Source organism: Drosophila erecta, unplaced genomic scaffold (assembly GCF_003286155.1).
Source record: "Drosophila erecta strain 14021-0224.00,06,07 unplaced genomic scaffold, DereRS2 tig00000000-arrow-pilon, whole genome shotgun sequence".
Lineage (NCBI taxonomy): Eukaryota > Metazoa > Arthropoda > Insecta > Diptera > Drosophilidae > Drosophila > Drosophila erecta.
The window spans coordinates 5690675-5715874 of record NW_020825194.1 but is presented as its reverse complement, the minus strand read 5'-3'; the positions used below and the strand labels follow the sequence as shown (position 1 = coordinate 5715874).

The window sequence follows — 25200 nt, the reverse complement described above, 5'->3', positions numbered from 1 at the left end:
GTTTGGTTTTCAATTAAATTTATGGCTGGTCAACACAAAGGGGGTTCCGGAGTGGGGAGTAGTTTTGAGGAGAACTGGCAGGGGCTCACTTTAATGCCTGAAAGCTAGGAGCTAGAAAGGCGAAAAGCGAAAAGCGAGCCGAACAACGGCAAAGTTCATTTCGGCGTGAAAGGACGAAAAGCGATTAGATCCAAATCTTTTAATAAGTTTCATTTCCGTTTTGTGCTGCCTTTCGGTTGGGCGCTGTCTGCGGCCGAGTACGGCCTTGCTTGGTGGTGGGCGGAGGCACTCCCCTTTCAACTTTCCACGACCCTGGTGGGCGTGGGCACTCCCATTTGCATTGCGACTTGTGGGCTGGAAACTGTCTTAGATCCGCTCCCTCTTCCTGATCCCTTTTATTACGTATATTAGGGTGCGATTTGGAAATTGCGGTTCAATTGAGTTTCGGTACTTGTCGACTGCCGGCAGTCAAGTGGTTGGCAAGCAAATTAGGCCAAACCAAGCCAGCAGTAAAACCCACACCCACAGCGTGGCGCGATTTATGATTGACTGGCCAGTCAAATCTGAATCCGGATTGTAGTCGATAATTCGTTGGCGATTGTGATCTCCGTTTGCCAACTCACTTGTGAATGTTTCATGAGTGGCTTCTGTGTTTTCGAATTAGGGCATTAACGAAGCTATTCCCGGGAAAAGCTAATTGTCTCGAGGTTGACTGTCATGTAGGCAATCAGGTAGGAAATGGAAATGCCCACCTTACACCAGCAAATTGCTTGCCCGAAAACAAAAGGGATAATGATAGGCACAGCGGGCTCCTGTTTCTGCCAGGACACCTGGCCAACAGAATGCCATCCGCACTAAGCCATCCACACCTCACACAGAACTTACACTTGGAAAAACTAGGAAGTGGACTTACTTTCAGACACTACCTTTATATACTTTTACCAACCCTAATTAGTATTAGATACTCAAGTACGAGGCACTTTTAAAGGTTACGCTTAAGTCTACTTTGTCTTCGTTTTCTTTGTTGTTTCCTAAGTACATTTTTCTTACAGTGTTCTTTGTTTACGGTGCCTGTTCGTTCCAAATACTGGCATCGTAGCTCAGCTGCGGCTTTTGACCACGCTTCTTTTGGACGCCTCCGTCGCGTCTTTCCTTTCAGCCGGATTAATTGGCTGCGATGTGACACACACACTGGCAATCACTCACACACACTTTGTAAGCCGGTGCTCACGTATGCCACGTCAACAAATCATTCACGCGGCCTGAAAGTAGGCAGCACTATTTTAACTTATTGCCGCTTTACGAGCACTTCAAGTTTTATGGGAGTTTTTCATTACTTTTCCGCTGGCCAAAATGAATGATGTGGCGACCTGGCGATTTCTGGTTTCGTTTCGTTTCGTTTCGTATCGTTTCCTTTCGTTTTCGCCATTTCCTTTCATTTCGATTCGGTTTCCATTTCGCACTTTTTGCGCTTTCACTGGCAAGGCTTTCGGCACATTAACGACATAAGCAGCGACTGACAGGACACGCCAACTGCTTGGCACGCACGGCCGGATGCCTGTTGTCCTTTGTTGGCTTTAATGCGGCTTAAATGCTGCTTTTGGAATGGATTTTTCATCCTTGGGGTGCTTTAAAGCCCCGCCCACATGCGCAACTAATTACACGTTTAGACGTCCCCAAGGACGGTTGGGGGGATATGTCAAAGAGCAATTAAAAATAATCGATATGCAACACGGTCAGGCTGAGGCTGACCCCCGCAGGACAATTAAATTTAGAGCTCCGCCCCAAAACGATAACAATTTTTCACAAAGGATTAGAGAGCTGTCGGCAACACGTCGGCACTTGGCAATTTTTGCAGCATTCGATTGTAGTTGCTGTTGTCCCAGCAAATTACTTTTCCCCATGGCCAATATGGCAGCTGCCCCAAACCGCAGCGCCAACTGTTTGTTTAATTAAATTGCAAAAGCAAGCTGAAACGAAAATTCCCTTTGCCATTTTCCCATCCCGTTTATTTGGCTGCAAGTTATAACCGTTGAGCTGACCAACCGGCAGCAGTCATTTGCATTAATTGAATAAGAATTACGCTTTAATCCGATATAGACAATATAGTCGTTGACCCAAAGTACCGGGCCAAATGGCAGACATTTTGTCGGCACTTCATTTTATATCTCGAACATTTTATTTCAACGACCGCTCCGCTCCTATTTTTGTGTGCTTCTACATCGCGCTCCTTGGAAATTACGCCACCGCGTACGTAGCTAATGCCAGACCCACGGCAATTGTTATTGAATCCGTCTAAATACACGGAGAAGGAAACCCGAGGATGTGTAAGGAGATCTGTTTCGCAATGGGTGTGTGCGGGCTTAATAGGAAACCTGGAGAGCTGGAATTTTCTTGTCTATAAATAGCGAAGCGGGCATTTAAAATTCAAGTCTGGCCCACCTGCCAGTCGCCACTGAACGGCCCCCTAATTAGCCCTAACGACAGCACATATTTTTTATTTTATCAATCCTTGACCGTGGAGCCCTTGGGCTTGGGAAACTGTAAATTGTTTTCAATACTCGAAATTATTATTATATTATTAAATTATTCATGAGTGTGGGGCCTGGTTGCCATCTGCCCGAGGGCACTTAAAATATGAAATATGACAGAAACATGCGAGATAGGAATCAGAGTCTCGTTGTCGTCCTCGCAAAGGAAAGCGGGGTAAGGGGATGTAAGGCACATGACAGGATCCCTCTGGCCTCCAGCCATAACGCTGGCTGGTTGGTTGAGAGAGGGTGAGAGGAGAGTGCTCTTGAGTGGCCAGGAAGTGGCTGGGAGGGAAACAGCTGGTTCCTGCCCCTTGCTGCATCTTGGTTTCTGCACGATAATCGCCTTTAAGGTTTCATGTTAAAGCTGTCACTGTTCGTGGTTACAAGTCTGTCAATGGCATTTTAGTTCATTCTCCTTCTCTTTCAATTTAGCAGTGCGAAAGGGCAAACTTCAGTGGATCATAAGTTTTCAGTTCGTTAAGTTGCTAATATGTTTCAACACACACTGAAACCTCTGGTGACGACAACGTTCTGAAAAAGGGATCCTAGACATAGACATCTTCTTCGATGTTATTCTTTGTATTTCTAGACGCATAAAACTAGCTCTTAAATAGGTATACTCAATAATATAGATATCCAACTACTTTCTGCGCCCCAACGCCGCTGGCAAATATTTCGTGAGGGGAGTGACTGCCTGCACCTGGTTTTGGGCATCGTTCTGATCCTGGACGTTGATGGCAGCTGGTGCTGAGCTAAAGTCCAAAACGGGTGCGACACCCTCGTCCGAGCTGCGGGAGCTGCCGCCCAAGGAGTCGAACTGCTGCTGAATGAGCTGCTGGGCACGCACCGCGTCCTCCGGAGTGCGGTACTTGACGAAGTGCACCTCCGGCTTGTGGCTCTGGGCCTGATTCTCATTGGCCAGCCGCTGGGCCAACTGGCCCACATCCGCCTGCTTGCTGAGCACATAGATGGCCGTCCGCTGCTCACTGGCCTGTTTGGCCAACTGGAGGGCTGCGTTGGTGAGACCCTGGTGCTCCGGTGACTTGATGAACAGCACGCGGAGATTGCGTTTCAGCATGCTGGCGATGTGCTCGGTGGCCTCCCGATCCGCGAACTCCTCCTCGGGCGCAGCGTAGGTGTAGAACTCCTTGCTGAACTCATCCGCGGCAGCTGGAATCAGTTGTTGCGTGTTCTGCTGCACAAGCTCCTGTTGCTGCTGCTGTTGTTGCAGCAGCGTGGATGTGGAGCTAAATCCTGTGGCCTCCGCATCGATGAGTCCAGCAAAACGACGGTCGCCAGCAGCAGCTTGGTAATTATAGCCCAATTTGGCTGCCGAAACGGAAGCAATGAGGAAAAGTAACTGGAATTTAGAAAATTATCTTAGTTAGAAAGTAGTTACGTGGATATATTCTCCAAATTGATAAACTGTATACACGGATTTGAAAACTTTGTTAATTTATTTCACTTTGGCTTATGTTGCACTTATAATCTTGTTCACTTGTTCAATGTACTTAATTTGTCTTAGCTTGTAATTCCTCACCAGAAATCCACGCATCTTGAGCAGATATATTTGATGTCTAGTGCGGAGGATCTGTTTACCACTCTTTTAGTTTACTAACTGACATTCGGTGTTTGCATTCCGTTGGTATTTATACAAGCTCGCGGAATGGGAAATTGGATACATGAAAAATGATGGGACTGCAATGTGCCAGCGTTTTTTGATTTGACTTGGCTATCGGGATCGGGATCGCATCGGTTTCCGTTTCATCTTTGGATGCTGCAACCATCGAACTTCGCACATTGGCAACAGTTAATCAGAGATAAATGAGCTTTTAAGCGTTGACACAAAACCCCGTCTCAAGTTACGGGTTAGGGGAAATGGGGATACCGCTCGGAACCAGTTTCTTTTTTTTACCAGACCATGCAATCTTAGGGCGTTGCTTGTCTTACATAAATCTGCGGAACTACTCGTGTTTGGGCGGACGAACATCAAAGCCGCTCACTGCCACAAAAACTATGTAAAATATGCATAATTAATTAATTAGCCGGGCGATTGCGACTTGCATCTTTTGCGGCAGGTTATGAACCCGGTTTGAAGCTCGCTTTCAACCCCATCGTAGTGTCGAGTCCATCAATACCGTCAGTCATCGCTTGGGTATCGACAGCAATTGTGGCTTTTGCCGCACAGTGGAGTGTTGCTGTGGACTCAACCAATATTGGAATATTCCCCAAGACGGCCAAGAAATGTCCGTCCGAAATCTTCACACATTGCCGCTGTTTATCCGAGCATTGGGTTTCCTGGCTTCTGCCAGCAACAAACGCCTTCAATTAGGCATACATGGAACAGCAGTACACAGACGCAGACATTGCATAAACAATATTTAACAATAAATACACACTAGCACACACTCAGGTTCACATACGAAACGGCTCACTTCCTTCGACGAAGCACTTTCTGGGCCAGTTAATTGCTCTGATTGTTTCACATAAATCTCCAGAGTGTTTATCTGTGGGTGGGTGGGTGTGTGTGGATGCTGACGATGTGCTCTAATTGATAAGGCGGTCTGAAGAACAACAGAGCTACCAATTGAATTCACCATAAACCAGTTAAGCTGCACACCGCAACAAATTGGATGAGTATCAACAATGCTTGCATGTCTAAATGGGCTAAGTTTGCTCAGTTATTATTAAAACAAGGAGGGTATCATAATTTTTTTTAACAATAATTACTCTTATCAGTTATTTTTAAATTCTTCAGCATTAAACTTGCAATGCAGCAAGAGGTGCGTTTTGCTCTCAGTGCACGATATTGTGTGGCTGAGATTTATAGGCCTAAATCACCGGAACATTCCGTCAGGCAGACAGTGGAGCAATGGCCAGAAGCAACAGGCTTCTCGGCCAGACCCCAACAATATCCATTTATGCGCATAATGAGCAGTCATACATCAGGGATGACTACAGCTGCCGACGGCTGCTCATCATCCCCACTTTCATCCAAACGTGGGCCACTCCGCTTCCAAATGGCCAGTGGCCGGCATTTACATTTATAAATATGCATAATTTGTTAAAGGCCAAATGAAATCCAGAAAACAGCCTCGAGGGGGACTCCAGCCAAACGCTCTTCTAATTTAATCATTTTGCCCATTGGCACCGACGAACTCATTTAATTTGTTGCCAGGTTGGGGGCTTGCAAAAAGTGCTTACGGGCCAAGTTTTCCAGGGAGCAGTAAAACCTATCAGCCTATTGACAATGACACCCGCAAAAGGCAGCGTGTTTGTAAGTAAATAAACTGTCCCGGGGCCAGGGAACCATAGAAGGTATCAGTTCGCCTAGGTTGCCGGGATTCCTGTTGTTTCCGCAGTTCGTTGTTTTGGTGATGGGAACCTTGTTTACTGTTTATCTTTGCACAGAAGACAAACAGAACTAAGACCAAACAATGACAGTAACAATTTGGCAACGTCAAAAGTCGTAGGATGATAAGATTTATTTATAGAACCAATCGCAGTGATTGGTCAGTTTGAGGTCGAAACTGGGAGTGGGAGTGGGATTGGGAGCAAAGCTGATGCTTTTGTTAATTAAAATTTTGCTGGGCACGTGTGCCACGGAACCTGGGTCATAAATCATGACATCAACAGCAACGGCAGTGGGGTGGTAAATCAACTCAATCACCCACCTCCAAGGCACCGAATCCCCAGAGGCGGCAACAACAATTACCGTCAGATAATCATGGCCATTATGTGGGGCGCCAAAAACACAAATCATGACAGCATTAAGAGGAACAAATCGCTCCCCATCTGAGTGGACAAAGGTCAGCAGACCGTTATTACGCACAATTAGGGTCTGTATGCATTACAGAACTATCGAAGACAGGGTGCTAAATTAAAGGGCAATTACCAAATATTAGCTAATGGCCGGCAATTGACATTTGTGTCTGGCCCAGAGCGTATTGCTCTACGACTTTCGCAAGGCGCAAGAAAGAAACCAAAACAGAGCGCCAGGGGCATTAATATTAATGAACTGCTCACACACGCGACCCCGGGCAGTTCATTAAAGTGTCAAACACTTTGTCCCGCAGACATGTCCGACTTGGGTCTCGGTCTCTCCAGAGCAAAGAGCACAGAGCACCGTAAAGACCCCGAATTCGAAAGAAAGTGGCCAAGAGCAACGGAAACTGAAACAGAAACAGCCAAAACCTGTTGCTCTCTTGGAAGCTGTTTGCTGGGATGAGACGACTCCAACGACAACGCCCAATTGACCCAAAAGCGGGCAAGCTGTCACTATTAATGTGTCATAAATCAAAAACTTGTTACCATGTAAAAACGTAACATTTTGCATATTGACCGGGCATGTAACCAAATAGCTTCCCAGTTACATTTTTTGCCACACTCGCTCTTGGTCGTCGTGACACCATCGATGGGCACATGATATCGCCGGCTAATTATGATTGATGGTTCCAGAGGCTCCAAGTTCAAATGAAGGGGATTTCTAGGGGCCCCATTTGGGAAAGTGCAATATTGAAATGCCAAATGATAGGCGATATTTGACAGGGCAAGTAAATGGCCCAAAATATTAAAAAAAAAAAAAAAAGGAAATAAAAAACAACTAAAAGTACAACTTGGACCTTTCCTTGTGGCCACGTTTCTACGCGGCCTGTCTTGGACGCTGAAAACAATTAGTATGACAATTTATCATATGGCCACAGCCAGATGATTTATGAAGGCCTAAAAACAACACGTAGCCGACACGTTGCGTTGCGTATACGCCATGGAGTCACTCGCCCTTCTGTGTATGTGTGTGTGTGTGTATACGTATTTGCTTCTGGGGGTGCGTCACATGTTTGCCCATTTCCTTCCTTCCTGCGGCCTGCTTGCTGCCTTTGTGCTATGCAATTTCTAGTTAATAAATATTTCCGGCTACAAGCAAATGGAGCAACAAAAAAAAGCTGACAGACACGCCCGCCAAGGAGGCGTCTTCTGGGCGGATATCGCGCAATTAGTTGAGTCAACAATTAAAACTGTGGCTGTTTTTCACACAAGAGTGCAAATTTGGAATGGCCATTATTAGAATATATGCTATGTGAGCAAACTATAAATCACCCGCAGTGAAATAGATACACCCGATTATAAATAGAAAGGAAATGGCTGCGAATTATTTCCCAAATATGGCGTCATATTCAATATCTTTTCCGCAGCGTGAACCTCAGCAGGACAGTAATCCCTTTGCCCCAAATCCTGCAGCTATCACATGCTCATTCTGGCATATTAATTGGCTTTCATTAATTATATTTTGAAAGCGTGTCCGGGACATGGCGAAAATAGTGTTCCATAATTAATTGATGTTCATATTATTAAGGAAAAGTACATACATATAAAGTGTGGTCATTTAATTCCCCAGCAGGGTTCAAATGGATAAAGCTCAAAAGTATATCCTTCATATGAACAGCTTTTCCTGGGAAGCTTAGTTCTCTAGTGAAAGTCTTAAAAAGCTTGGTGGAAACTTTTTGTAGAGTTTCCTGTACATAAACAAATTGTGTAGAATACCATTTAATGAGCTTTCTACGTTTACTCCAGTACATTGAAAGAAAAACTACATACTTAATCTAAGAAATTCGATCTTAAATGAAATTAAATCTTGATATTACATGAACGTGTGTTAAATTTCTTAAGATGATCCTTAAGATATTTAACACACACAGATTCAAATTATGTTGTTATATAAGTTTTAGTTCACCATAGAGACTTCGCCTTTTACCCATTTCCCAATCTAAACAACTTGACTCCGTTTTTTCTTAACTTTTATTTACAAAATTAAATTCTCTTTTTGTTCAATTACATGGAAATGACAAAACCGCACCAAAAGACAAAAGCAAATTGAGTGCTATAGGAAAGAATTAAATTTGCAATCAAACATCGGTTTCGCATTAGCATTCACATAGCTTTCTATAATTTTGGGTGGTAGGGTGCATCTATTGGTGCTACTTCTTTGTATCTACAACATCAAAAATCAACTTAACGGCCACATAAGATACTCCTTGCCTTTATTTTGTGGTTTATATATATACGTATCGTACATTTATGCATATATATATAGTTAAATATTCGGTGTATGTATATAATGGTTATTCCACATTTTCCGCCGTCACCTCTTCATGTGGTTTTTGATTAATAATTACACATGTATGTACTTCATATATGGTTCTGTGTATATATATATAATTTTATTCCTCTCGCACATTATCGGTAAACTTTAACAATGCGCTGTATCTCAGTTATTATACTAGGTAAAACAATCCGTATCTGTATCTCTCTGCTCACCGTTTAGGTTTATGCACTTGTACTTTAACATTTGTTTATGTATTTTCATAACACACGCTCCGTTTTACGTTACAATCGTGAATCTGGTTTCACGCAATTAATGTTACTATGTTGTGGTTTTTTTGGCCCCCGAAAGAAACTGAAAGGAAAACTATGTATGTAAATGCATTTTACACGTACGAGTTGTATCCAAATTAAAGCAGATTTTCGCTCGCAACCAAAGTTAAGCGACAAACTTGTTCCGCAGTAATGGGATTAACATTTTATGTTTTTGCTAAGTATCCTTTAAGTACATACGAGTATGTATGTGTATGCATGTATGTAGGTATATTCGTGTATATATATAGGATGGAAAACAAAGGACATAGCTTTAAAATACGTGTAAATACTTTGTTTAGTTTGTATTTTATACTAGAAAGAGTTATAAGTCTACAGCATAGGATGCAGTTAAAGATAGGGTATGCATACATATAGATATTACACATTTACATATGGTTTATCCTGTTTTCTTTGTTCTAGTTTTATTATATATCTCTATTCCCCACCTCCTAGTCCTGCTACGCATTCACATATATCTGCTATACCTGTTTTCTATGTTCTTATTTTGTGGCTGCCTTTGATATCGACTACAGAGTTTGCTAGGACACTCAACGGATTATGGTGTTGAGTGCAGAATTTTGTTAAATCTGTTCTACTGTGGTAAATGTGCGCTTTTGCAATTTCCAGAAATAGTTAAACAGCGAATGAAGTGATTTTATGGCACCCTGGGCGCTTAGCTCACCAAATAAGACAACTAATTACACAAACGGAAATGATAGAGTACATTCCTTGCTTAAATGAAGTCTCAGTTCTACAGATCCAACACAAAGGACAAGTATTAGAAGTTACACAAAGGAAAAACACAATCAAACTCAAATGTTTAATGTGAATCAATCCTATTCCAAAATAAAACACAGCCAGCACTTTTATTGAACCTCACACTAAACTCGTTGATAAAACGCCAAGCTGCCTAATGGACGTCGCTACGCGGATGTTTATATGGACCTGACCTCTGACCCTCTGCGCGACCCGCCCTACTTCATCTTCTTGTCCTCGTGCGCCTTCTTCACAATGGCCAGCTTGGAGTGCGGCGACGAGGGGTGCAGGGTGCGGTAGGGCGCCTCCTTGGTGCCATGCAGGACCAAGGACCATTCCAGCAGATTGCCGTGTCGGGTTTGGGGCGAATTGAAGCGAGCCTGTGGGCGGATTCGTTTAGATAGGCCGACTATATAGGCTATTTATATACTACCTCCAGTTTCCAGGTCCCCTGCGGATACTCGCCCCACGAGTGAGTGGTCATGAAGGGCCATTTGGTGAAGCCATCGCGGTGGTCATCATCGTTGGCGCGCCTCGACAGGATCATGGATCTATGGAGCAAAGAAAATGTATTACCACTTTTGAAATAACCAGAAAAAAAATTGAAGACAATTACATAAAACAAAATATTATAAAAACTATCCAGAATTACACAATGCTTATTTAATACACTTACTTGGTGCCCATTGGCGATGTAAGGAAGAGCTCAAGATCCCCGCGACGTGAGGCATTTGCCGAGATCACCGCCTGCACATGTTCCAAATAGTTGACCTCCGTGTCGGTGCCCTTGCAAGCATCGGTTTTGATCTCCCAGAACAGCGAACGGCCCATAATAATGGCCCTGCATTAAGGACAAAAAGGATGAGCTGGCTCAAGCCTAGAAGTAGTTCGTAATGTACTCACTGTGGCTGGGTTAGCTCGCCCGCCTCGCAGTGATAGCGCGGCGGCACTGCATGCCACTGCTTGGATAGTGTGACCATGGCGCCGGCGTCCAGCACTCCGAACCCGAATAGGTGGTTGAACTCCAGGCCCACGCCGTTCATTGTCCAGTGGAATCGGTTCTTGGCATCGAACAGCGAGTTGCGCTTCGATGTCAGCACCGTGAGATGCTGTATGTCCCGCCAAGTCAGCTGCGGACTGCCAAAGGAGTGTGGGTGCAAGTGGGATTAGCATAAATTCATAAAGTGACAAAATAAATACACTCGAAAAAATGGTACTTCCTTGCTTGGTATCCAAAAGATCAAATAACTGCTTTCAACAACACGTTTCTAGCAGATTGTGTTCTGCTAGTTGCTAGTAAACTTATGATTTTCTGGGCACCAATACTTTCGAGTGTATCAATCCGAGGATTACTCACTTGGCCTCCAAGGCCAGGGCAAAGACGCCCGCTGCTTCGGGCGCCGCCGCACTGGTGCCCGAGTGGGTGGTCGTGCACTTGCCATAGAGGTCGGTGGTGGCAACGCCCGTGTTGGGGTCCTTGGCTCCGTTGCTGAATGTGGACGCCAGCGTGGAGCTGCAGCTCTCGTCGTAGTGGGCGTTCTGGCCGTCGTTAATGGCACTGTTAATGGAAATGGTCCACATGGAGGCGGCGTAGCCGTCGCAGTTGCAGTCATCTTCCTCGCCGCCGTCGCCGGATGCCCAAACATAGATGTTGCCCAGGCCATTTCGTCCCTGCGGGTGGTGTGAAAGATTAGCCATAAATTCGAAGAACTGGACCTTGTGGTCCCCAGCGCAACCGTACCTCATTGACGCCCTGGACTATCGCTCGCATGGTGGCATTCCGGGGACCATCCACGGTCTTGCCATCGTCGGTGGGACCCCAGGAGGCGCTGTAGATGTGGATTTTGTGCGGCTCGTGGCCCATGGAGTTGGCCTCGATTAGGTCCGTCATGTACGGCTGATCCAGCATGCGAATGCCTGCGGAGCGAGCGATAAGTATGCATTAAATCTAATGGCGGAAATTATAAATCAATATTTATACGATCCCCGCCAACCGTCACTTTCACTTGTCGTTTTACGGCTATCGTAAAAATTGCAGTGCATTTCCCAGCTCCATCTGTGTTTGTTCGAAATTGGCCCGATTTTTCACATGATTTCTCCCTGGCGCGCGATAAAAAATGTCACAGATAACGCGGCTGGATTTGTGGCCGCACTTGTTGCCTGCCCATTCCTAAGAAAGTATATCTCTCATTTCACGTAAAAATCACATTTTATCGAAGCTCAATTTATAATGATGGAACGCGCCCCATGAACCTTACACTTTTCACTTATGTACATGGCTGAATCTGACAATTGATTCACCACGTCTTTTCGCGGATTACAGTGCGTATGCGTAATGCGATTTATCCGCCGAAAACTTTGGAGGTCAGGACCTCGAAGGCGTCGCTGTACACGCGTATGTATATTTATTCAGCGGGTTCTGCCAAAGCCACTTACCTGCGATTTTGCTGTCATAAGCAACGCCAACGCCGCAAATTCCATTATTTCTGGCAGCAGCCACTTCGCCGGCACAACGAGTTCCATGGCTGCAAAATGTAGTAGCGGACGAGGATGAGATAAGGTGATACATAAACAGAGCATCCTGCAGGTAAGCAGCTTAATAATAAGTGCTCTCCATTAAGCAGGTCGCATAAGCTGACAAACTATCAAGTGAATGGAGCTCCAGTGTCGAGTGAAAAGAGCATTTAATTCCGCAACTGCCTTTTAATTAGTCGAAGTTTTCTTAGTCAGAACGAGGACAAAGGCAGCTTAACCCATCAAGTTGGGGTTGCCATTGAAATCGTATGACACAAACAAATTATCTTCGACATTCCAGACATTCCAGTTGGCTGTCGAGGACATTTCCCCCCAAAATCGATAGCTTTCCCCATTCGCATCCACTTACCTGTTGAACCAGTCGTCGGTGTATCGGGGATATGGAAAGGGATCGTTACTGCTGAAGTCATAACTGGCCTCGGCGTTCTGGAAATGAGCAGATGAAACCAGATTAAATGCGAGCTGAAATGTGTGTGCGGTAAGTAGGTTTTGCTGTAGCTTTTGGGAAAATTATTCAATTTATTTTTGGAAGCAGACCTCTCACTCGACCCGTTTGCATATGCATGGCAGATAAGCACAAGCACTTTGACAATAATAATGGTGGAAAGTTTTGGTGTCAGGAAAAGTTGAAGCTTTTAGCTTCAATTTCCTGCCAACTTGTATTATTATGCACATTAGGGGCTTCAACGGTTCGTTGTGAAGCAGTTCCGCAGCTAAATGAAATTGCACATATAGAGCCACAGCAACAGTTACAGTTGGCCCTTTGGCCATGAATAATTCCACATTGGCAACCGATATGTGCAGTAAGCCAAAATTTAATTAAAAGCTCGCTAGTGCCATTTGACGGAAAGCGCAAATTGAAAGGGTTTCCAGCCATTTCAGCCATTGTGCGTGTGGGTTGTACTCACATAATTGAATTTCAGATCCGGATGCATGTAGTCCACGCCTGGGCAGAGAAAGCGCCACAATAAAGTGTAAGATAATAAACCAGTAGATTGAATTTATACGTTCGTTTCCGAAAATACTCACCATCATCCATGATGGCCGTCGTAACATTCTTCCCGGTGATCCCCTGGGCCCAGGCAGCCTGCACATTCAGATCCAGCCTGACTTTGCCGCCATTCTGGCCCGTGTTCTTGAGGTACCACTGCATGGGAAAGTAGGGGTCAGTGGGCTCCTCGTCAATCCGATTGGCCTCGCCCACTTTCAGGTCGAACTTCATGCCGTGGATGGCGGGCACCGCCGGTCGCAGGCCCCGCTTAACCCGCTTGAATCCCGGCTGTTGCACGGCCGTATGCACCTGCGGAAGGAGAGAGCCCATTAGCGTTAAGGTCGACGTGGTAACCACAAAAAGGGGTTATGCTGATGGGCCATCTGTCACAGAACCCAAACTCCATGTCTGTCCCATGCGGGTCATTGTAATGCGTGTGCCTTCCAATCCAAAGCTGTACAAACAGCTGTGAACAGAAACGAAACGCCCTTGTTTGCATGCCAATTTCCATATTGTCCTTCCACCTCCCAATAAGTGCCCACTCCATGTGCCTTGTGTGCATTGTGCACCCTGATTATCGACTCTGGCCTATTGGCACGTTCCACTCCGTTGGCCAAATGGACGCACGACCGAATGCAATGCAATCGATGTCCGTTATGCAGAACGGCAAACAATGTCCGGTGCAAACTATTTCGGGAGCGTGAAATGAACTCTGGCATTTGGCATTTGTGCGTAAAAGCAGGCACATTGTTACAAGCTGACCCATACAATTGTGTGATTCGTGTTTGACCGCCTAATTTATTGCAAATTATAGAAAATTATGGGGGAAGAATGTTTTATTTAATGAAAGAAACGAGTGTATACTAGGATAATCAGTGGGAAGTCCGACAAAGTGAAGTAGAAATATTATTTTTCCAGGACAGTCCGTGATAGTAATGCGTACTAATGTGAAATCAATGTGGAAAAATTGCAAACACCCCATTAGTATTCGTTTCTGTGTCTGTATTCCAAGCCATTGCATTGAGCACGTTCCTACCTTTTTTCAAACGAACTAACAGCAAGTGTGCCAGTTTCCCTTTCGACCTTGATGCGAATGCGAATGCGAATTTTCTGCATTTCCCACTTTCCCATTTCCCACTTTTTATACTTCTACTCACCGCCGGATGGCTCTTGAGGGCCCGTGTGTGCGTCAGACTCCGCCTGGAGCGGGCATGTGGAAGGGTCCGGTGCTTGAAGTGATACTCGTGTCCATCGGCGCCGACCAGCTGTAAGGAGTCCAGAATGCAGGGCAACATTTTATTAGAGTGCGTGGCGTTTTAATTGAGGAAAACACATTAATTCTCTGCTTGTTTTGTGCCTAGAAGCGTGACCCGTAATTGCGCTCTAATTGAGTTTGGCCCCAGCCATTCCTCACACATTCTGAAGGAGAGGCGGGAGGGTGGTGTGCCCATAATTGTGCTCTAAATTGCCAGTCATAATCATCATCTGCTGCAGGAGCAGCAACTTCAACATCATCATCGTTAATTGGCTTTGGTAAATTGAGTGCCAGCAGCCAGTAGAGCCAGTAATTTTCCATTTTTCCCCACTGCAATTTTAGTGAACGGGATCTCGAGTTTCCACACGATACGTGACGGGCCTTCGGGCCAAACCCACTTTCACTTGGCCAATGGCAGGCCGCCCTTGGGAAATGGACCACTATTTTCGGCCTACTCGTACACGCTGGCAAAATGGTCTTTTATCAAGATTACAGATTTTTCATCATAAAACAAGTCCGCGCTTTATATAAGTTGGATTTTCCTCCCAAGTACTTGTGAACACCATTTACGGTATGGAAACTGAGGCATTTATCATACTCTGGTTCTACCGCACTATTTCCCTAAGTGTACGATTTTGATCCGCCTGCAACATGTTGCTCATCCCTGAGCCATTGGAGACTCGAATGGCATTTGGCCAGCTGCTGGGCGTTATATAACTTTGCCCTTTTGGACGGATGGCCGGGCGGGCGACTGGCGTCCTGCATAATTCAGGCTTACGTCGTGATTAATTAGCAGCTGTGCGGCGTTGAGTGCCTTTGCTATCAATTCATAATTCGCGCAAATGCGCATCAATAAAACGGGAGACATCTGTGGGGAGCGGCGATGACAATACCCATCAATTTGCCAGCCAAATAAGCCCGACTGCGAATCTATTTTTAAGACGCGCCTCATTACCAAAGCCAGCCACAAATTATAAGGACGTCGAATTGAAAGGCTTCCCAGCAGGAGCGGTAAGCACACGTGGGTAATTGCCTTAACCCAGCCAGTAACTGACTAAACAAAGGTTTTTGCTAACCATCGGAGTTCCATCAACGTGAACTTATGCAAAACCCGCCCACGCGGCCATTTTAAGGATTCTCGCCCGCTTCGCAGCAGCATTAAATATGAATAGGGACATTTGGGTAAGCGAACTGAGGCAGAAGAATGCTTTCACTCCTTTCGTGTTTCGGCATTTATGGCTTTTCTGACCGCTGTCTGCGAACTTTCAATTCAGCTTCAACACTTTCGCCGCAAAGGAATGAAGCTGCGCGGAAAGGGTTGCAGGAATAGCAAAAATTGCTTTGATCAGCGGAAAATGGGAAATTCTGAGTAAGCGTTGGAAGCGTTTAATGAATTTTAAGTAAACCTAACAACCAAAATAGGAAACCCTTCGGTGGTACGTACATAAGTCAAAGGCGGAAAATCAACGGAAGCAATTAATTACTATTAACCATGAGGTACTAAAATATATTTAACGAGAAAATAGTTCAGTCTATGTGCTCTTCCTTAGATGTAAGAAATTAAATTCCAAAGGAAAGTATGTTTTTATTTGGGTCACGCCTTATTGTTCTTGATTTATGAAGCTCAAACATAAACTTAAGACCTGACAGCTATCACAAGCATTTCCAGAAATACGCGACAGAAATTCGACATTCATTTACAGACACTGGGCCATAAATTGATAAACTCGTAGCCAGCCACGTCAGCCATCACCACCAGCACCAGCACCAGCACCAGTCGATAAATGGCCCCACCCAACCGGAGGAATATTGGCGGGGTGGATTCAAAGTCCAGTGGTTTACTTAGGCGCCAAGTGCCGCGCATAAGTAAGCGGGAAAACAACGGCAAGGCGCGTAACTTGAGGGCCATCAATCCGTTGACTGCTGTCAATCACGGCCATCCACAGACAGTTTGAGTTTGTCTATTTTTATGCCCTGTTAATTTGCGTGTAAATTACTCAATGGGTACTGCAACAGCTGGCCAGCTGGATTGCTTGGCCTCTACTAGCCAGTTTAATGGACTTCCTAAGTATGTTGCCAGCTTACAAAAAATGGAGATAGATAACGATAGATAGCGTATGCGCACAGTGGGCGCTCTTCATCGCACACGGCACACAAATAAAGAATGGGAATTAACTAATCTGGTCGACATTTGACCACATGCCGCTAAATTGCTGGCATATTTTTAGATATCCCGCAAATTTGCGGATTTTTCTTCATAAGCACACCATATGGTATACCGCATCCCCACAGACAAGTGAAAGTCAAAGTGAAAACAAAACCTTCAGTCACTCGGATTTATGTGGGTGGAGCTGAGCACAAATATTAAGAGCAACAAAGCAGGACGTCTAATGTAGCAATATAGCTGCCATTGTGTCTGTGTGCACGGGTCGCCATTATAAATATAATGTGTCACACGGGGTGATAACGGGGCTAAAATAAAGTAAGGACAGCCTCGTGGCAAATGGCAGCTGTTCGCCACCCCCCTTTCGCTCAGTGTGTGCGTCTGTGTCCAAGTGTGTAAGTTATTCAAGCTTAACACCACCCACACGCGAAAGTTGGCGAAAAGCTCACATGGTGCGTCTGTGTTTGAGTCACAACCATTGCTCATTCCTTCGCCTGCCAAAATGGTGTCTATAATTAGTTGGCTGTCGCATTTAAATAGCAAATTTATTAACGAGAAGCCGTTGGCGTCTTCGACCCTGCGACACTTGTTGCTCCTCGACAGGACAACAGCTGTGTAGTTACATCACGGCCAAGGAATTTCGGTGTGGGCGACCCTATCGCCGGTTCGTGGCCACAACTCGCCCGCGCCATGACACGTCATTTCTCTTGGCCCGTCAGCATCAGAAATTTATGGATTTTCACTCGCCCCGTGCAAATCCATGCTAGGTAAATGAAAAACCCGCTGAAAAAGCTGAAATATCATCAGTTGCGCTGTACATGACAGCTTCGCCCGTATATACTATATGCCACCATGTATTTATGTGCAGCAGATATTTCACAGAGCCTGCGAAATAGCATACAACAATGGACCAATGGACGTAGGTAATGGGCGCTTGTGTGTGCCCTGGGGCTTAAAGGACTTTAAGTTGTTAATATAGCTCTCTTTGTTTACCTTAATCGAATTCTTGCTCGGTCAGCTGACGACAGTACACAATGGTGGACATTCAACAAGTTGAGCAAACAAACTTGCCTTTAAAGCTGATCAAATATTTAGTTTTCAATGCCCTAAAAATGTGTGCCTTAGAATGGGAGAATAGCTTCCTTTTTTAATAAAATACGCATTCTTGTAACATCCTACGCCATAAATTTGTTATTTGCATGCATTAGCATTTTTAATCTAAAAATACTGGCGGCTATATTCAATATTTCCTCCAACGAAAATTGAAAACATTTCCAGGAAGCATAGAAGCGTTCCCTGCCTTCCACATCCGCAGAAAAGTAGGCAACAGAATATGTGAATAGCGTATGCGATTCATCTCCGTTAAAAGCCATTACGCAATCGTCGCATTTCATTTGTTTCCCAATATTGAAGGCCCCGAGGAATAACCATTCATCAATTTGTAACTCAGTTGGCCAAAATGCCCCAGTTTAGTTAACCAACCAACGTCAGAAGCAGGCGTTTATCAAGGACAGGCGCAGTCACTTTATCAGAAGGTGGCCAATTTTTCTAGTGGCATTAGCCGTCAATAACTACTGGCATACACATAATATAGATAGCAGTCGGGTTAGCATGTGATAAATGTGTTCGCAGTGCAGCTGCGCTAATTGGAAAAATAGCCGTCCTTCCCGCCATTCTCGCAATTAATCAATCAATCAATCAATAATGGGAAAACTTGTCGCTGCACTATTGTGTTTGCTTAAATTATCGCTACAAGCGAAAATCACTTGTGCAGACTACTGAAACGGACGGAGTGCCAAATGATAGCATTTTATCGTGCTGGTATAGAGAAAAGCCTCATTAAGTGTTTTTTCCCCATCTGTCAAGAGTGGCACTTTTATTCAATTGAAAAATACGCCAAAAACTTGCGTGTCTTTACTGCGCTAAAACAATGCAAATAAGCGTGTTTGGATTGACAGCTTGGCGTTCCACACAAATCCAGTCGTCAATAAATGGCATGCAAATTTGCACAGCCTTAAAATTAGAAGACCTCGATGGCAGGTGGCGAATTGGAGAAATGCAAATGAGTGTCCTGGCCCAGGACTCGTGAATAATTCAGCAGGATGCGGCGACAAAGGAAACGGCAAAGACAAACAGCTGCGCACAACTCGACTAATAAGCTTTGATTGAGGCTCATGGCATGTGCCCGTGATTATGGCGTTTGATTTGCCGACTGGATCAATGGTTAGACTTGCACAAATTGAATTAAGCTTCAGCCAGTGCCATATATATTAGATGAATTTAAGCTGCGACTGCACAGGAAATTGCGCTTTGACTCGCAGCTTAAACTGGGTCAAATTGTAAGGCCAGCGCAATTGAAAGCAGCGCAATGGTAGTAAGCCCTTAAGACGCTTTTCTATTCGGAGCAGGGCAATACCAGCACACAACATAATTATCTGGAGCGCTCTGTTGACATTGACATGCCATCGCCGGGCAGACACTGCGTATGAGCGATTTCTCAAAGCACACGGAGGCAGCTCGACACTTTTCGAAGTGGGCAGTCTCTGCAACGAAGGCAGCTGGCAGTTGGCTAATTAAATTTCAAGATATTCATCTAATTTTATCGGAATGAAATTTGCCGCATGCAAACAAAACTTTTACTCACTGACCTTTGGCATTTAGAGGCGTGCACACGCAAAAGCCAGGACGTTTAAAGAAAATAAAAATGTAATTATGTATTGTGTGTTATTCACACACTCGTTTATCAACTGCAGACGTTTCGGGAGTGAGGCACTGAAAAGTTTTTTAATTATTTACAGAGCAAGCGGCACGTTTGGTCTTTGTGCCTGCCTCGGTTTCCACTTTTTGTGGCTCTCGAAGCACTTTCCTTCTCGTTGGAGCAAAATATTTGACAAAACTTTGGCCCGAGTGTTGATTTATTAAATTGTTTAGCCACAGTGGCAGACCGACAGCCAAGGATGCTCGAAAGGAGCCGGATCAGAGCAGACGTAGGAGAGGCAGTGATGTGTGCATTAGCGACACCTGTCCAACTGAGACAACTGTGCGGGCCCAGGAGCACGGTCCATTGGTTCCATTATGGGAGCTGATCCACGCTGAGCCCGGCAGCTTGTTTACAGCATGTCTATATATAGAGCCTCCTACACTCGCCTCCATCAAATGAATATCCTTGCGAAAAACACCGAGAAAAGTTAAGCAGGCACCGGCTAAACTAGTTAAAGTTCGGTTACACATTTTGTGTGACCTCGCTTAAGCGAAGCCCGAAAACTTTCTAATTAGCATTAGAGCCCTGTGAAATCCCAACCATTCTCTTGATGTCATATTTATAGTTTAAAACTCATTTGTCAAATGATATGTCCAGGGGCAGACAGTGGGTTGCGTAACACAATATTCCCAAATAAGAACGAAAAGCTGGCAAATATTTACCAGATGTTGGGCTTCCGTCGTCACATAAGTAGTAGAAGTAGAAAGTAAAGGTAACTTTGGTAATTTTATTGGGCCAGTGTCGACCTATTAGAGCGATCAAAATTGAAAGTAAGTCTGACGGACCTTGAGTTGTCTTTGGTACTCACTGAGATTCTATTGTGACTTTCCATATATGTTCATTATTTATTCTGCTTTGTCTTTGAAGTCAGTTTCTCTCAGATTTGGCTTATATAAATCCCTTCAAAAGGAAATATATTACAGCTTGCATTATTTACACGAGGCATCACTCTCAGTTGCTGCAAGTTAAACCTCTTTTATGCAGTCCATAAACCTCTGCAAGTGTGTGTCATAAACAGCAGCATAAATTTGGAATGGCTTAAAATGCATGTATCCCGTTTCAATTTAAGGCAATGCACTTATTTTTAGTTCTTTAACCTGTTTCAATTTAAGGCAATGTACTTATTTTTAGTTCTCTAACCATAAATGCCGGTGGCAACATGGAATAACCAAACGGCAAACTATTCAGAGCCAATTGCTGCATTAATAGTCGAAAATCTTCCATCTGTGAGAAATTGTTGTCATCTGGTCCCTACAATAGCCAGCCTTTGTCCGGCAAGCCAGCGAGCTGCTTTCCAGGGCTAAAAATAAATAAATAATGCGCCTGGACTCGGGCCGCAACACTGCGTATACGTGATAAGGCATTGTGTGCGCCGTGGTGGCAAGTGGGTGGCGTGTGTGCCAGTGGTTTTTGGGGCGATGGAGCGATGGAGCGAACTTTTTCCGAGGCCCGGCATCTTGAACTCCAACTGCGTCTCTGTTTGTCCAGCGCAGTTCACTGGAATGGGGGGGCGCCTCCTTTGTTTGTCTTGTATTTGCCAACATATGCTGCCAGCCTTGGGTTACAAATGTCCGTGCCTTTAATTTGCAACCATCTAACCATCTGGGCGAGCGACCACCGAATTTGTAAACTCGTTTTTCATTTGGCATAATAAATGAAAGGAAAACAGTCAGCGATAAGCAAACGGAGACGAATGTGCCAATGTCAGACCGCAACGTCATTTCAACATTTGTCTTTGCAGATCAACTCAGCCCGCTAAAAAGCAACAAAATACCGTTTGGTTTTCTGTGGCAAAGGGAAACTTATTAAGTTGAAAATATGCGGTCCAACTACGGGTACTCGCTGGCATCTTAATAAGGTCACAACACTGTTGCATAATTTATGAGAAAACTATGGCTTAGCAGTATGAAACTATGCATAGCAGATGAGCGTTGACATTTCAGGAACTGCTGATTATGTAGGACAAGCTTAAGAAAGCAAATACTTGCAATGTGTGTGGAGAATGAATTACAAGGAATAAGGACATCTGAAAGAAAGCTACATACTCCGCATATTAGGGACTCAGACAGGACTCAGGATTTTAAAGCGCATTTCAGTTATACCACATTTAAGGATGAATTTTTGTATTTATTATTGCCTGACGAGGCACTCTAAGCTAGAGTGCACATTTAATATCCCTCATAAATGGCTTTCCGCCTCATAAAGTACTATCTTTTAATTCGAAAAAATCGTAGGAGCTTTGCTGATATTTCTTTCTATGCCCATAAACGTTTCTGTAATAATCTGCTTTGCTGTTGCAATCACCATTGTTGGTGATGTTCTTGGGACTTAGAAGGGCTTTTCAAACAGCAACACCAGCAAACAACTAACGCCTGTTGCCGTTGGCCACGTCAACTGGAGTCCTGACTTAACGCTTTATGCAAGGATTTGGCTCACAGCCCGACAACGAAGACAAGCGGCTCAAAAGGATGGTGCTGCTGGTCGAGGGGGCGTGAGGGCTCAATGACAGGTGAGTTTGTTGGCTTTTAAAGTTGGTACACACGAGCCAGGCAGACACACTATGCACGCTCAAAGGCTTTCGGCCCGGTCGTAGGTAAACTTAAATCCATCGCAAAGACCAGTCGCTTTGTGGTGTTAGCCAAGTTGGGAAATTACTCTTGGCCAAACACTGGGCTGCTGGTATTAAACTCCGCCAATTGCGTGGGCAGAAATCCTGCGTGGGCAGTGAGCAGGCATACATATGTATTCACTTGAGCAAGAAATTGACTTTCGCTTTCTTTAGGCCACACAGCGAGCCCCATTCAAGTTTCAGGGCAGCAATTACATTCAACGCGGGATCGGGATTTATTTAGATTTGCACGGCAATAGCTGACTGAATCTAACGTTTTACTGCCGATAAGGTCGTAACACCAAAGGCAATAAAATCTAAACACACTCATTGTCAAAGTCCCGCTGATAAGATGCGGCGTATACGCAATATCGATTGGAATGAGAGCAAAAGTGAGCCTGCCCTGGGTAAGCACTCACTTTTGGTTTGGGATACATTTTGATTTGTACTGGGCGATAGCGTTTGACGTAGGAGCAACAGATTTCATTCGAGTTTTATTTTTCGTTGTTTCCTTCCCTTTTTTTTGTTGTTTGGTCTTTGATACATGTGCCGCAATTTTATTACGAGGACCACACCCACGCAGAGCATGGGATTTTTGGGCAATTATCTAAAACGAGTTCGAAGTCCGGAGGCGAAATGCCAACAGGCTGCAATTTGTAATTAAATCGGGGGCTATTTTTAAAACTTCGAGCAGGAAAATCGTTCAGCTCTGATGGGATTATATGGGCTATTGAGTAAGTAAAAAATCAATAATACAAGTAATTACGAGGCTACATACATAATTAGACTGCAAATTCCGTGGAAAAAGATTGTCTCCACGGGCATGAAGTAAATCGAAAGGAATTGCCCAGAAATCCGCTCGTGTTTCGTTTGCCAGGAAAAACATTCCGACGCAATTAGTCCTTTTCCCAGGACCTCTATGTACGCCTGTGCAATGCGCGAACTGTGTCCATGGCAACTGCGGCATGCAATCAGCTTTTGGCTGCGATGGGGGCAGATGAGATTGCGCCATTGCAAACTGCATCGATGTCGCAATGAAGCCATCGGATAACAAGGACCTCTCCATCCGCCAGGAACAGCGAGCCGGGGCCTCAGGTGGCGACTGGATATCGGATTACCCAGGAATGGGGCAGTTAATTGGATTTAGCGCCAGCTTTATGTAGTCCCGCTCCTCCCCCTTTCCGATTCCCCCGATCTCATTGCCGGTCCTCCACTTGTTATTGATGCCCCCAATTAATTGTGTCCGTTCCAGCTCTTGAATTCGCATTAATCCTAAACTCCCCGAGTGAGTTATTGACCTAATCCGAGTGTGTGCAACAAGTGCGCGTCATAGCTGTCAAGTGCTGACAGAATTGGGTAATGGTTATGCATTATTTTGACGGATGACAAACCCATAAGAGGGTTTATCGATGCGAATCGCAAGGCTGACAGGATTGCAGAACCCTGCCGTGACAGAGAAGTGAAAGTCCACAGACTTTGCACAAGGAATTACAAAAGGAATGATTTGTATAATAAGCGAATATATAAGGACAATACGTCATGATTATGATTATGCATACATAATTGATAAGGGGTTTAGTTGACAGTCTTTATCCATACACTTGGGTATACTAAGTATTCACTCATAAGTCCGTAGAGAAAAAATAAAAACGTTTAGATACACCATTCTTCGAAGGAATGACCGGTCAAAGTGCCACAGACAAGCTATTCGAGTGCAAATCACTGACCTATTATGCTGTTATTTTCCCCCGTGTGTGGGCAAGTTTATTTTCGCCACATTGACCTTGGCTCGAATGCAATGGCTCTTTAGCATGCAATGCGCAAATTTGCGCCTGTCGGTATGCAACGAAAACTCCGCTGTGCCGACGGAAGTTGGCCAATGCCGCCACAAGCCCCAAAAAACTTTCGCGCTTGCCAGCTGGCCCAAAAGCTGCCTTTGGCATTCCGAGCACGCTCCTGGCACACACTACCACACACACACACCAGGACACTCAAGCACTAGGACACCCAGACCCCCCGAGCAATCGCAATTAACGCCTGACACGCGCCCGACAAGTGCAGCATGTCAACCTGAAGCGCTGGCAACTTGGCCCAAAAGAAGCGACCAACCAAGCCGGCCGTCGGCAATATAATAATTGATTTTTCGCACAATCGACTTACCGGGCCTAGGTTGTCGAAGCCGTACTTGTCGGCCACATCATGGGCAAACGCGTTGTCCACTCCGCGCCGGAAGCGCACCAGGAAGGAGCTGGTGAAGACGGAGGGGCCGCTCAGTCCCGCTCCCGATCCGCCTGCTCCGCCGCCCGCTCCTGCACTGGCCCAGTGGAGGAGCAGGAATGGGGCCAACAGCCAGCTCCATGTGGCTGCTGCCATGGAATTCAGAGTGGACGCCTTGGTCCTGCGGGTTTCTCCTGGCTCCCGACTCCTGGCGGCGATGGGGCAACTCTGGCAGCCCGTACAAACGATGAGTGCGTGGGGCGTCCTTTTGGGCTTTTTTTTCCCGTTGGCAGGATACCGATGTGCTGACGAAAGGAAAGGACGCGCTCCACTGCACACCCTGTGCTTTATTTCAGAATTGGGCACGCGAGTTGGGTGCCCAGGATCAAGTTGCTCGGCTGGCAAAGTATCCTTTTGTTGTGGTTGCAATTTGTTTTCTTTATTGTGTATTTGGGGCCCGTTCTCTGGAGCTTGTTGTGCTTTCCTTCCGCCTGGAGTTCTTTTTCATGTACTTCGGCTGGGTTCTTTGTGCGCTGCCACGAACTTCACTGGGGCGCTGCGCGCTGAGTACTGCTCGCCAGCGGTACCGTCGGACGCCATTATGAATGTCCGCCAGGCGCCAAAGCGGTGGCGAAAGCTCCGCCGCAAAGCTCGCTCGAAAGCTCCATCAAGCAGCCGATAAGCCACCCGCCACCCGCCACCCTCCACCTGCCACCCACTCGACGCACCCCTAGCGGAGATACTGCTGTCTTACTAGCTTCACCAGTGGCGTGCACAGGACTCTTGCAAGGGGTTACTACTGTTAGCCCTTACAGACAAAACTAGGAATGCGCTGGCAAAACCAGAGTTACGCTAGAAAAACTAGAATTACGCTAGCAAAACTAGAGTTACGCTAGCAAAACTAGAGTTACGCTAGCACTACTATAATTACGCTAGAAAACCTGGAATGGAGCTATCCAAAATAT

At 45.3% G+C, this 25200-nt stretch overlaps 2 protein-coding genes across 2 annotated transcripts; both read right to left on the bottom strand.

Moving 5' to 3' along the window:
* Positions 1-3097: 3097 nt before the first annotated feature.
* Positions 3098-4155, bottom strand: LOC6555400. The gene is made up of 2 exons (XM_001981614.2): positions 4075-4155; positions 3098-3894 (listed from the first exon to the last, which is right to left on the bottom strand). The coding sequence occupies exons 1-2, from the start codon at positions 4087-4089 to the stop codon at positions 3175-3177; spliced, it is 735 nt and encodes a 244-aa protein (XP_001981650.1). The 5' UTR covers positions 4090-4155; the 3' UTR covers positions 3098-3174.
* A 5080-nt stretch (positions 4156-9235) lies between these two features.
* Positions 9236-24838, bottom strand: LOC6555399 (neuroendocrine convertase 2). Its single transcript, XM_001981613.3, has 12 exons — positions 24179-24838; positions 14388-14495; positions 13269-13539; positions 13148-13185; positions 12589-12665; positions 12141-12229; positions 11446-11621; positions 11062-11375; positions 10608-10841; positions 10381-10545; positions 10138-10255; positions 9236-10084 (listed from the first exon to the last, which is right to left on the bottom strand). Exons 1-12 carry the CDS (start codon positions 24389-24391, stop codon positions 9923-9925), a joined length of 1965 nt encoding a protein of 654 aa, XP_001981649.1. The 5' UTR covers positions 24392-24838; the 3' UTR covers positions 9236-9922.
* Positions 24839-25200: the final 362 nt, after the last annotated feature.

Excerpts from the sequence above, each read along its gene's own strand:
- LOC6555399 (XM_001981613.3), bottom strand. The coding sequence starts at position 24,391 with ATGGCAGCAGCCACATGGAGCTGGCTGTTGGCCCCATTCCTGCTCCTC. Across the intron at positions 11,622-12,140 it reads TTATGACAGCAAAATCGCAG|GCATTCGCATGCTGGATCAG; the intron begins GTAAGTGGCTTT and ends CTCGCTCCGCAG. Across the intron at positions 11,376-11,445 it reads TAGTCCAGGGCGTCAATGAG|GGACGAAATGGCCTGGGCAA; the intron begins GTACGGTTGCGC and ends CACCACCCGCAG.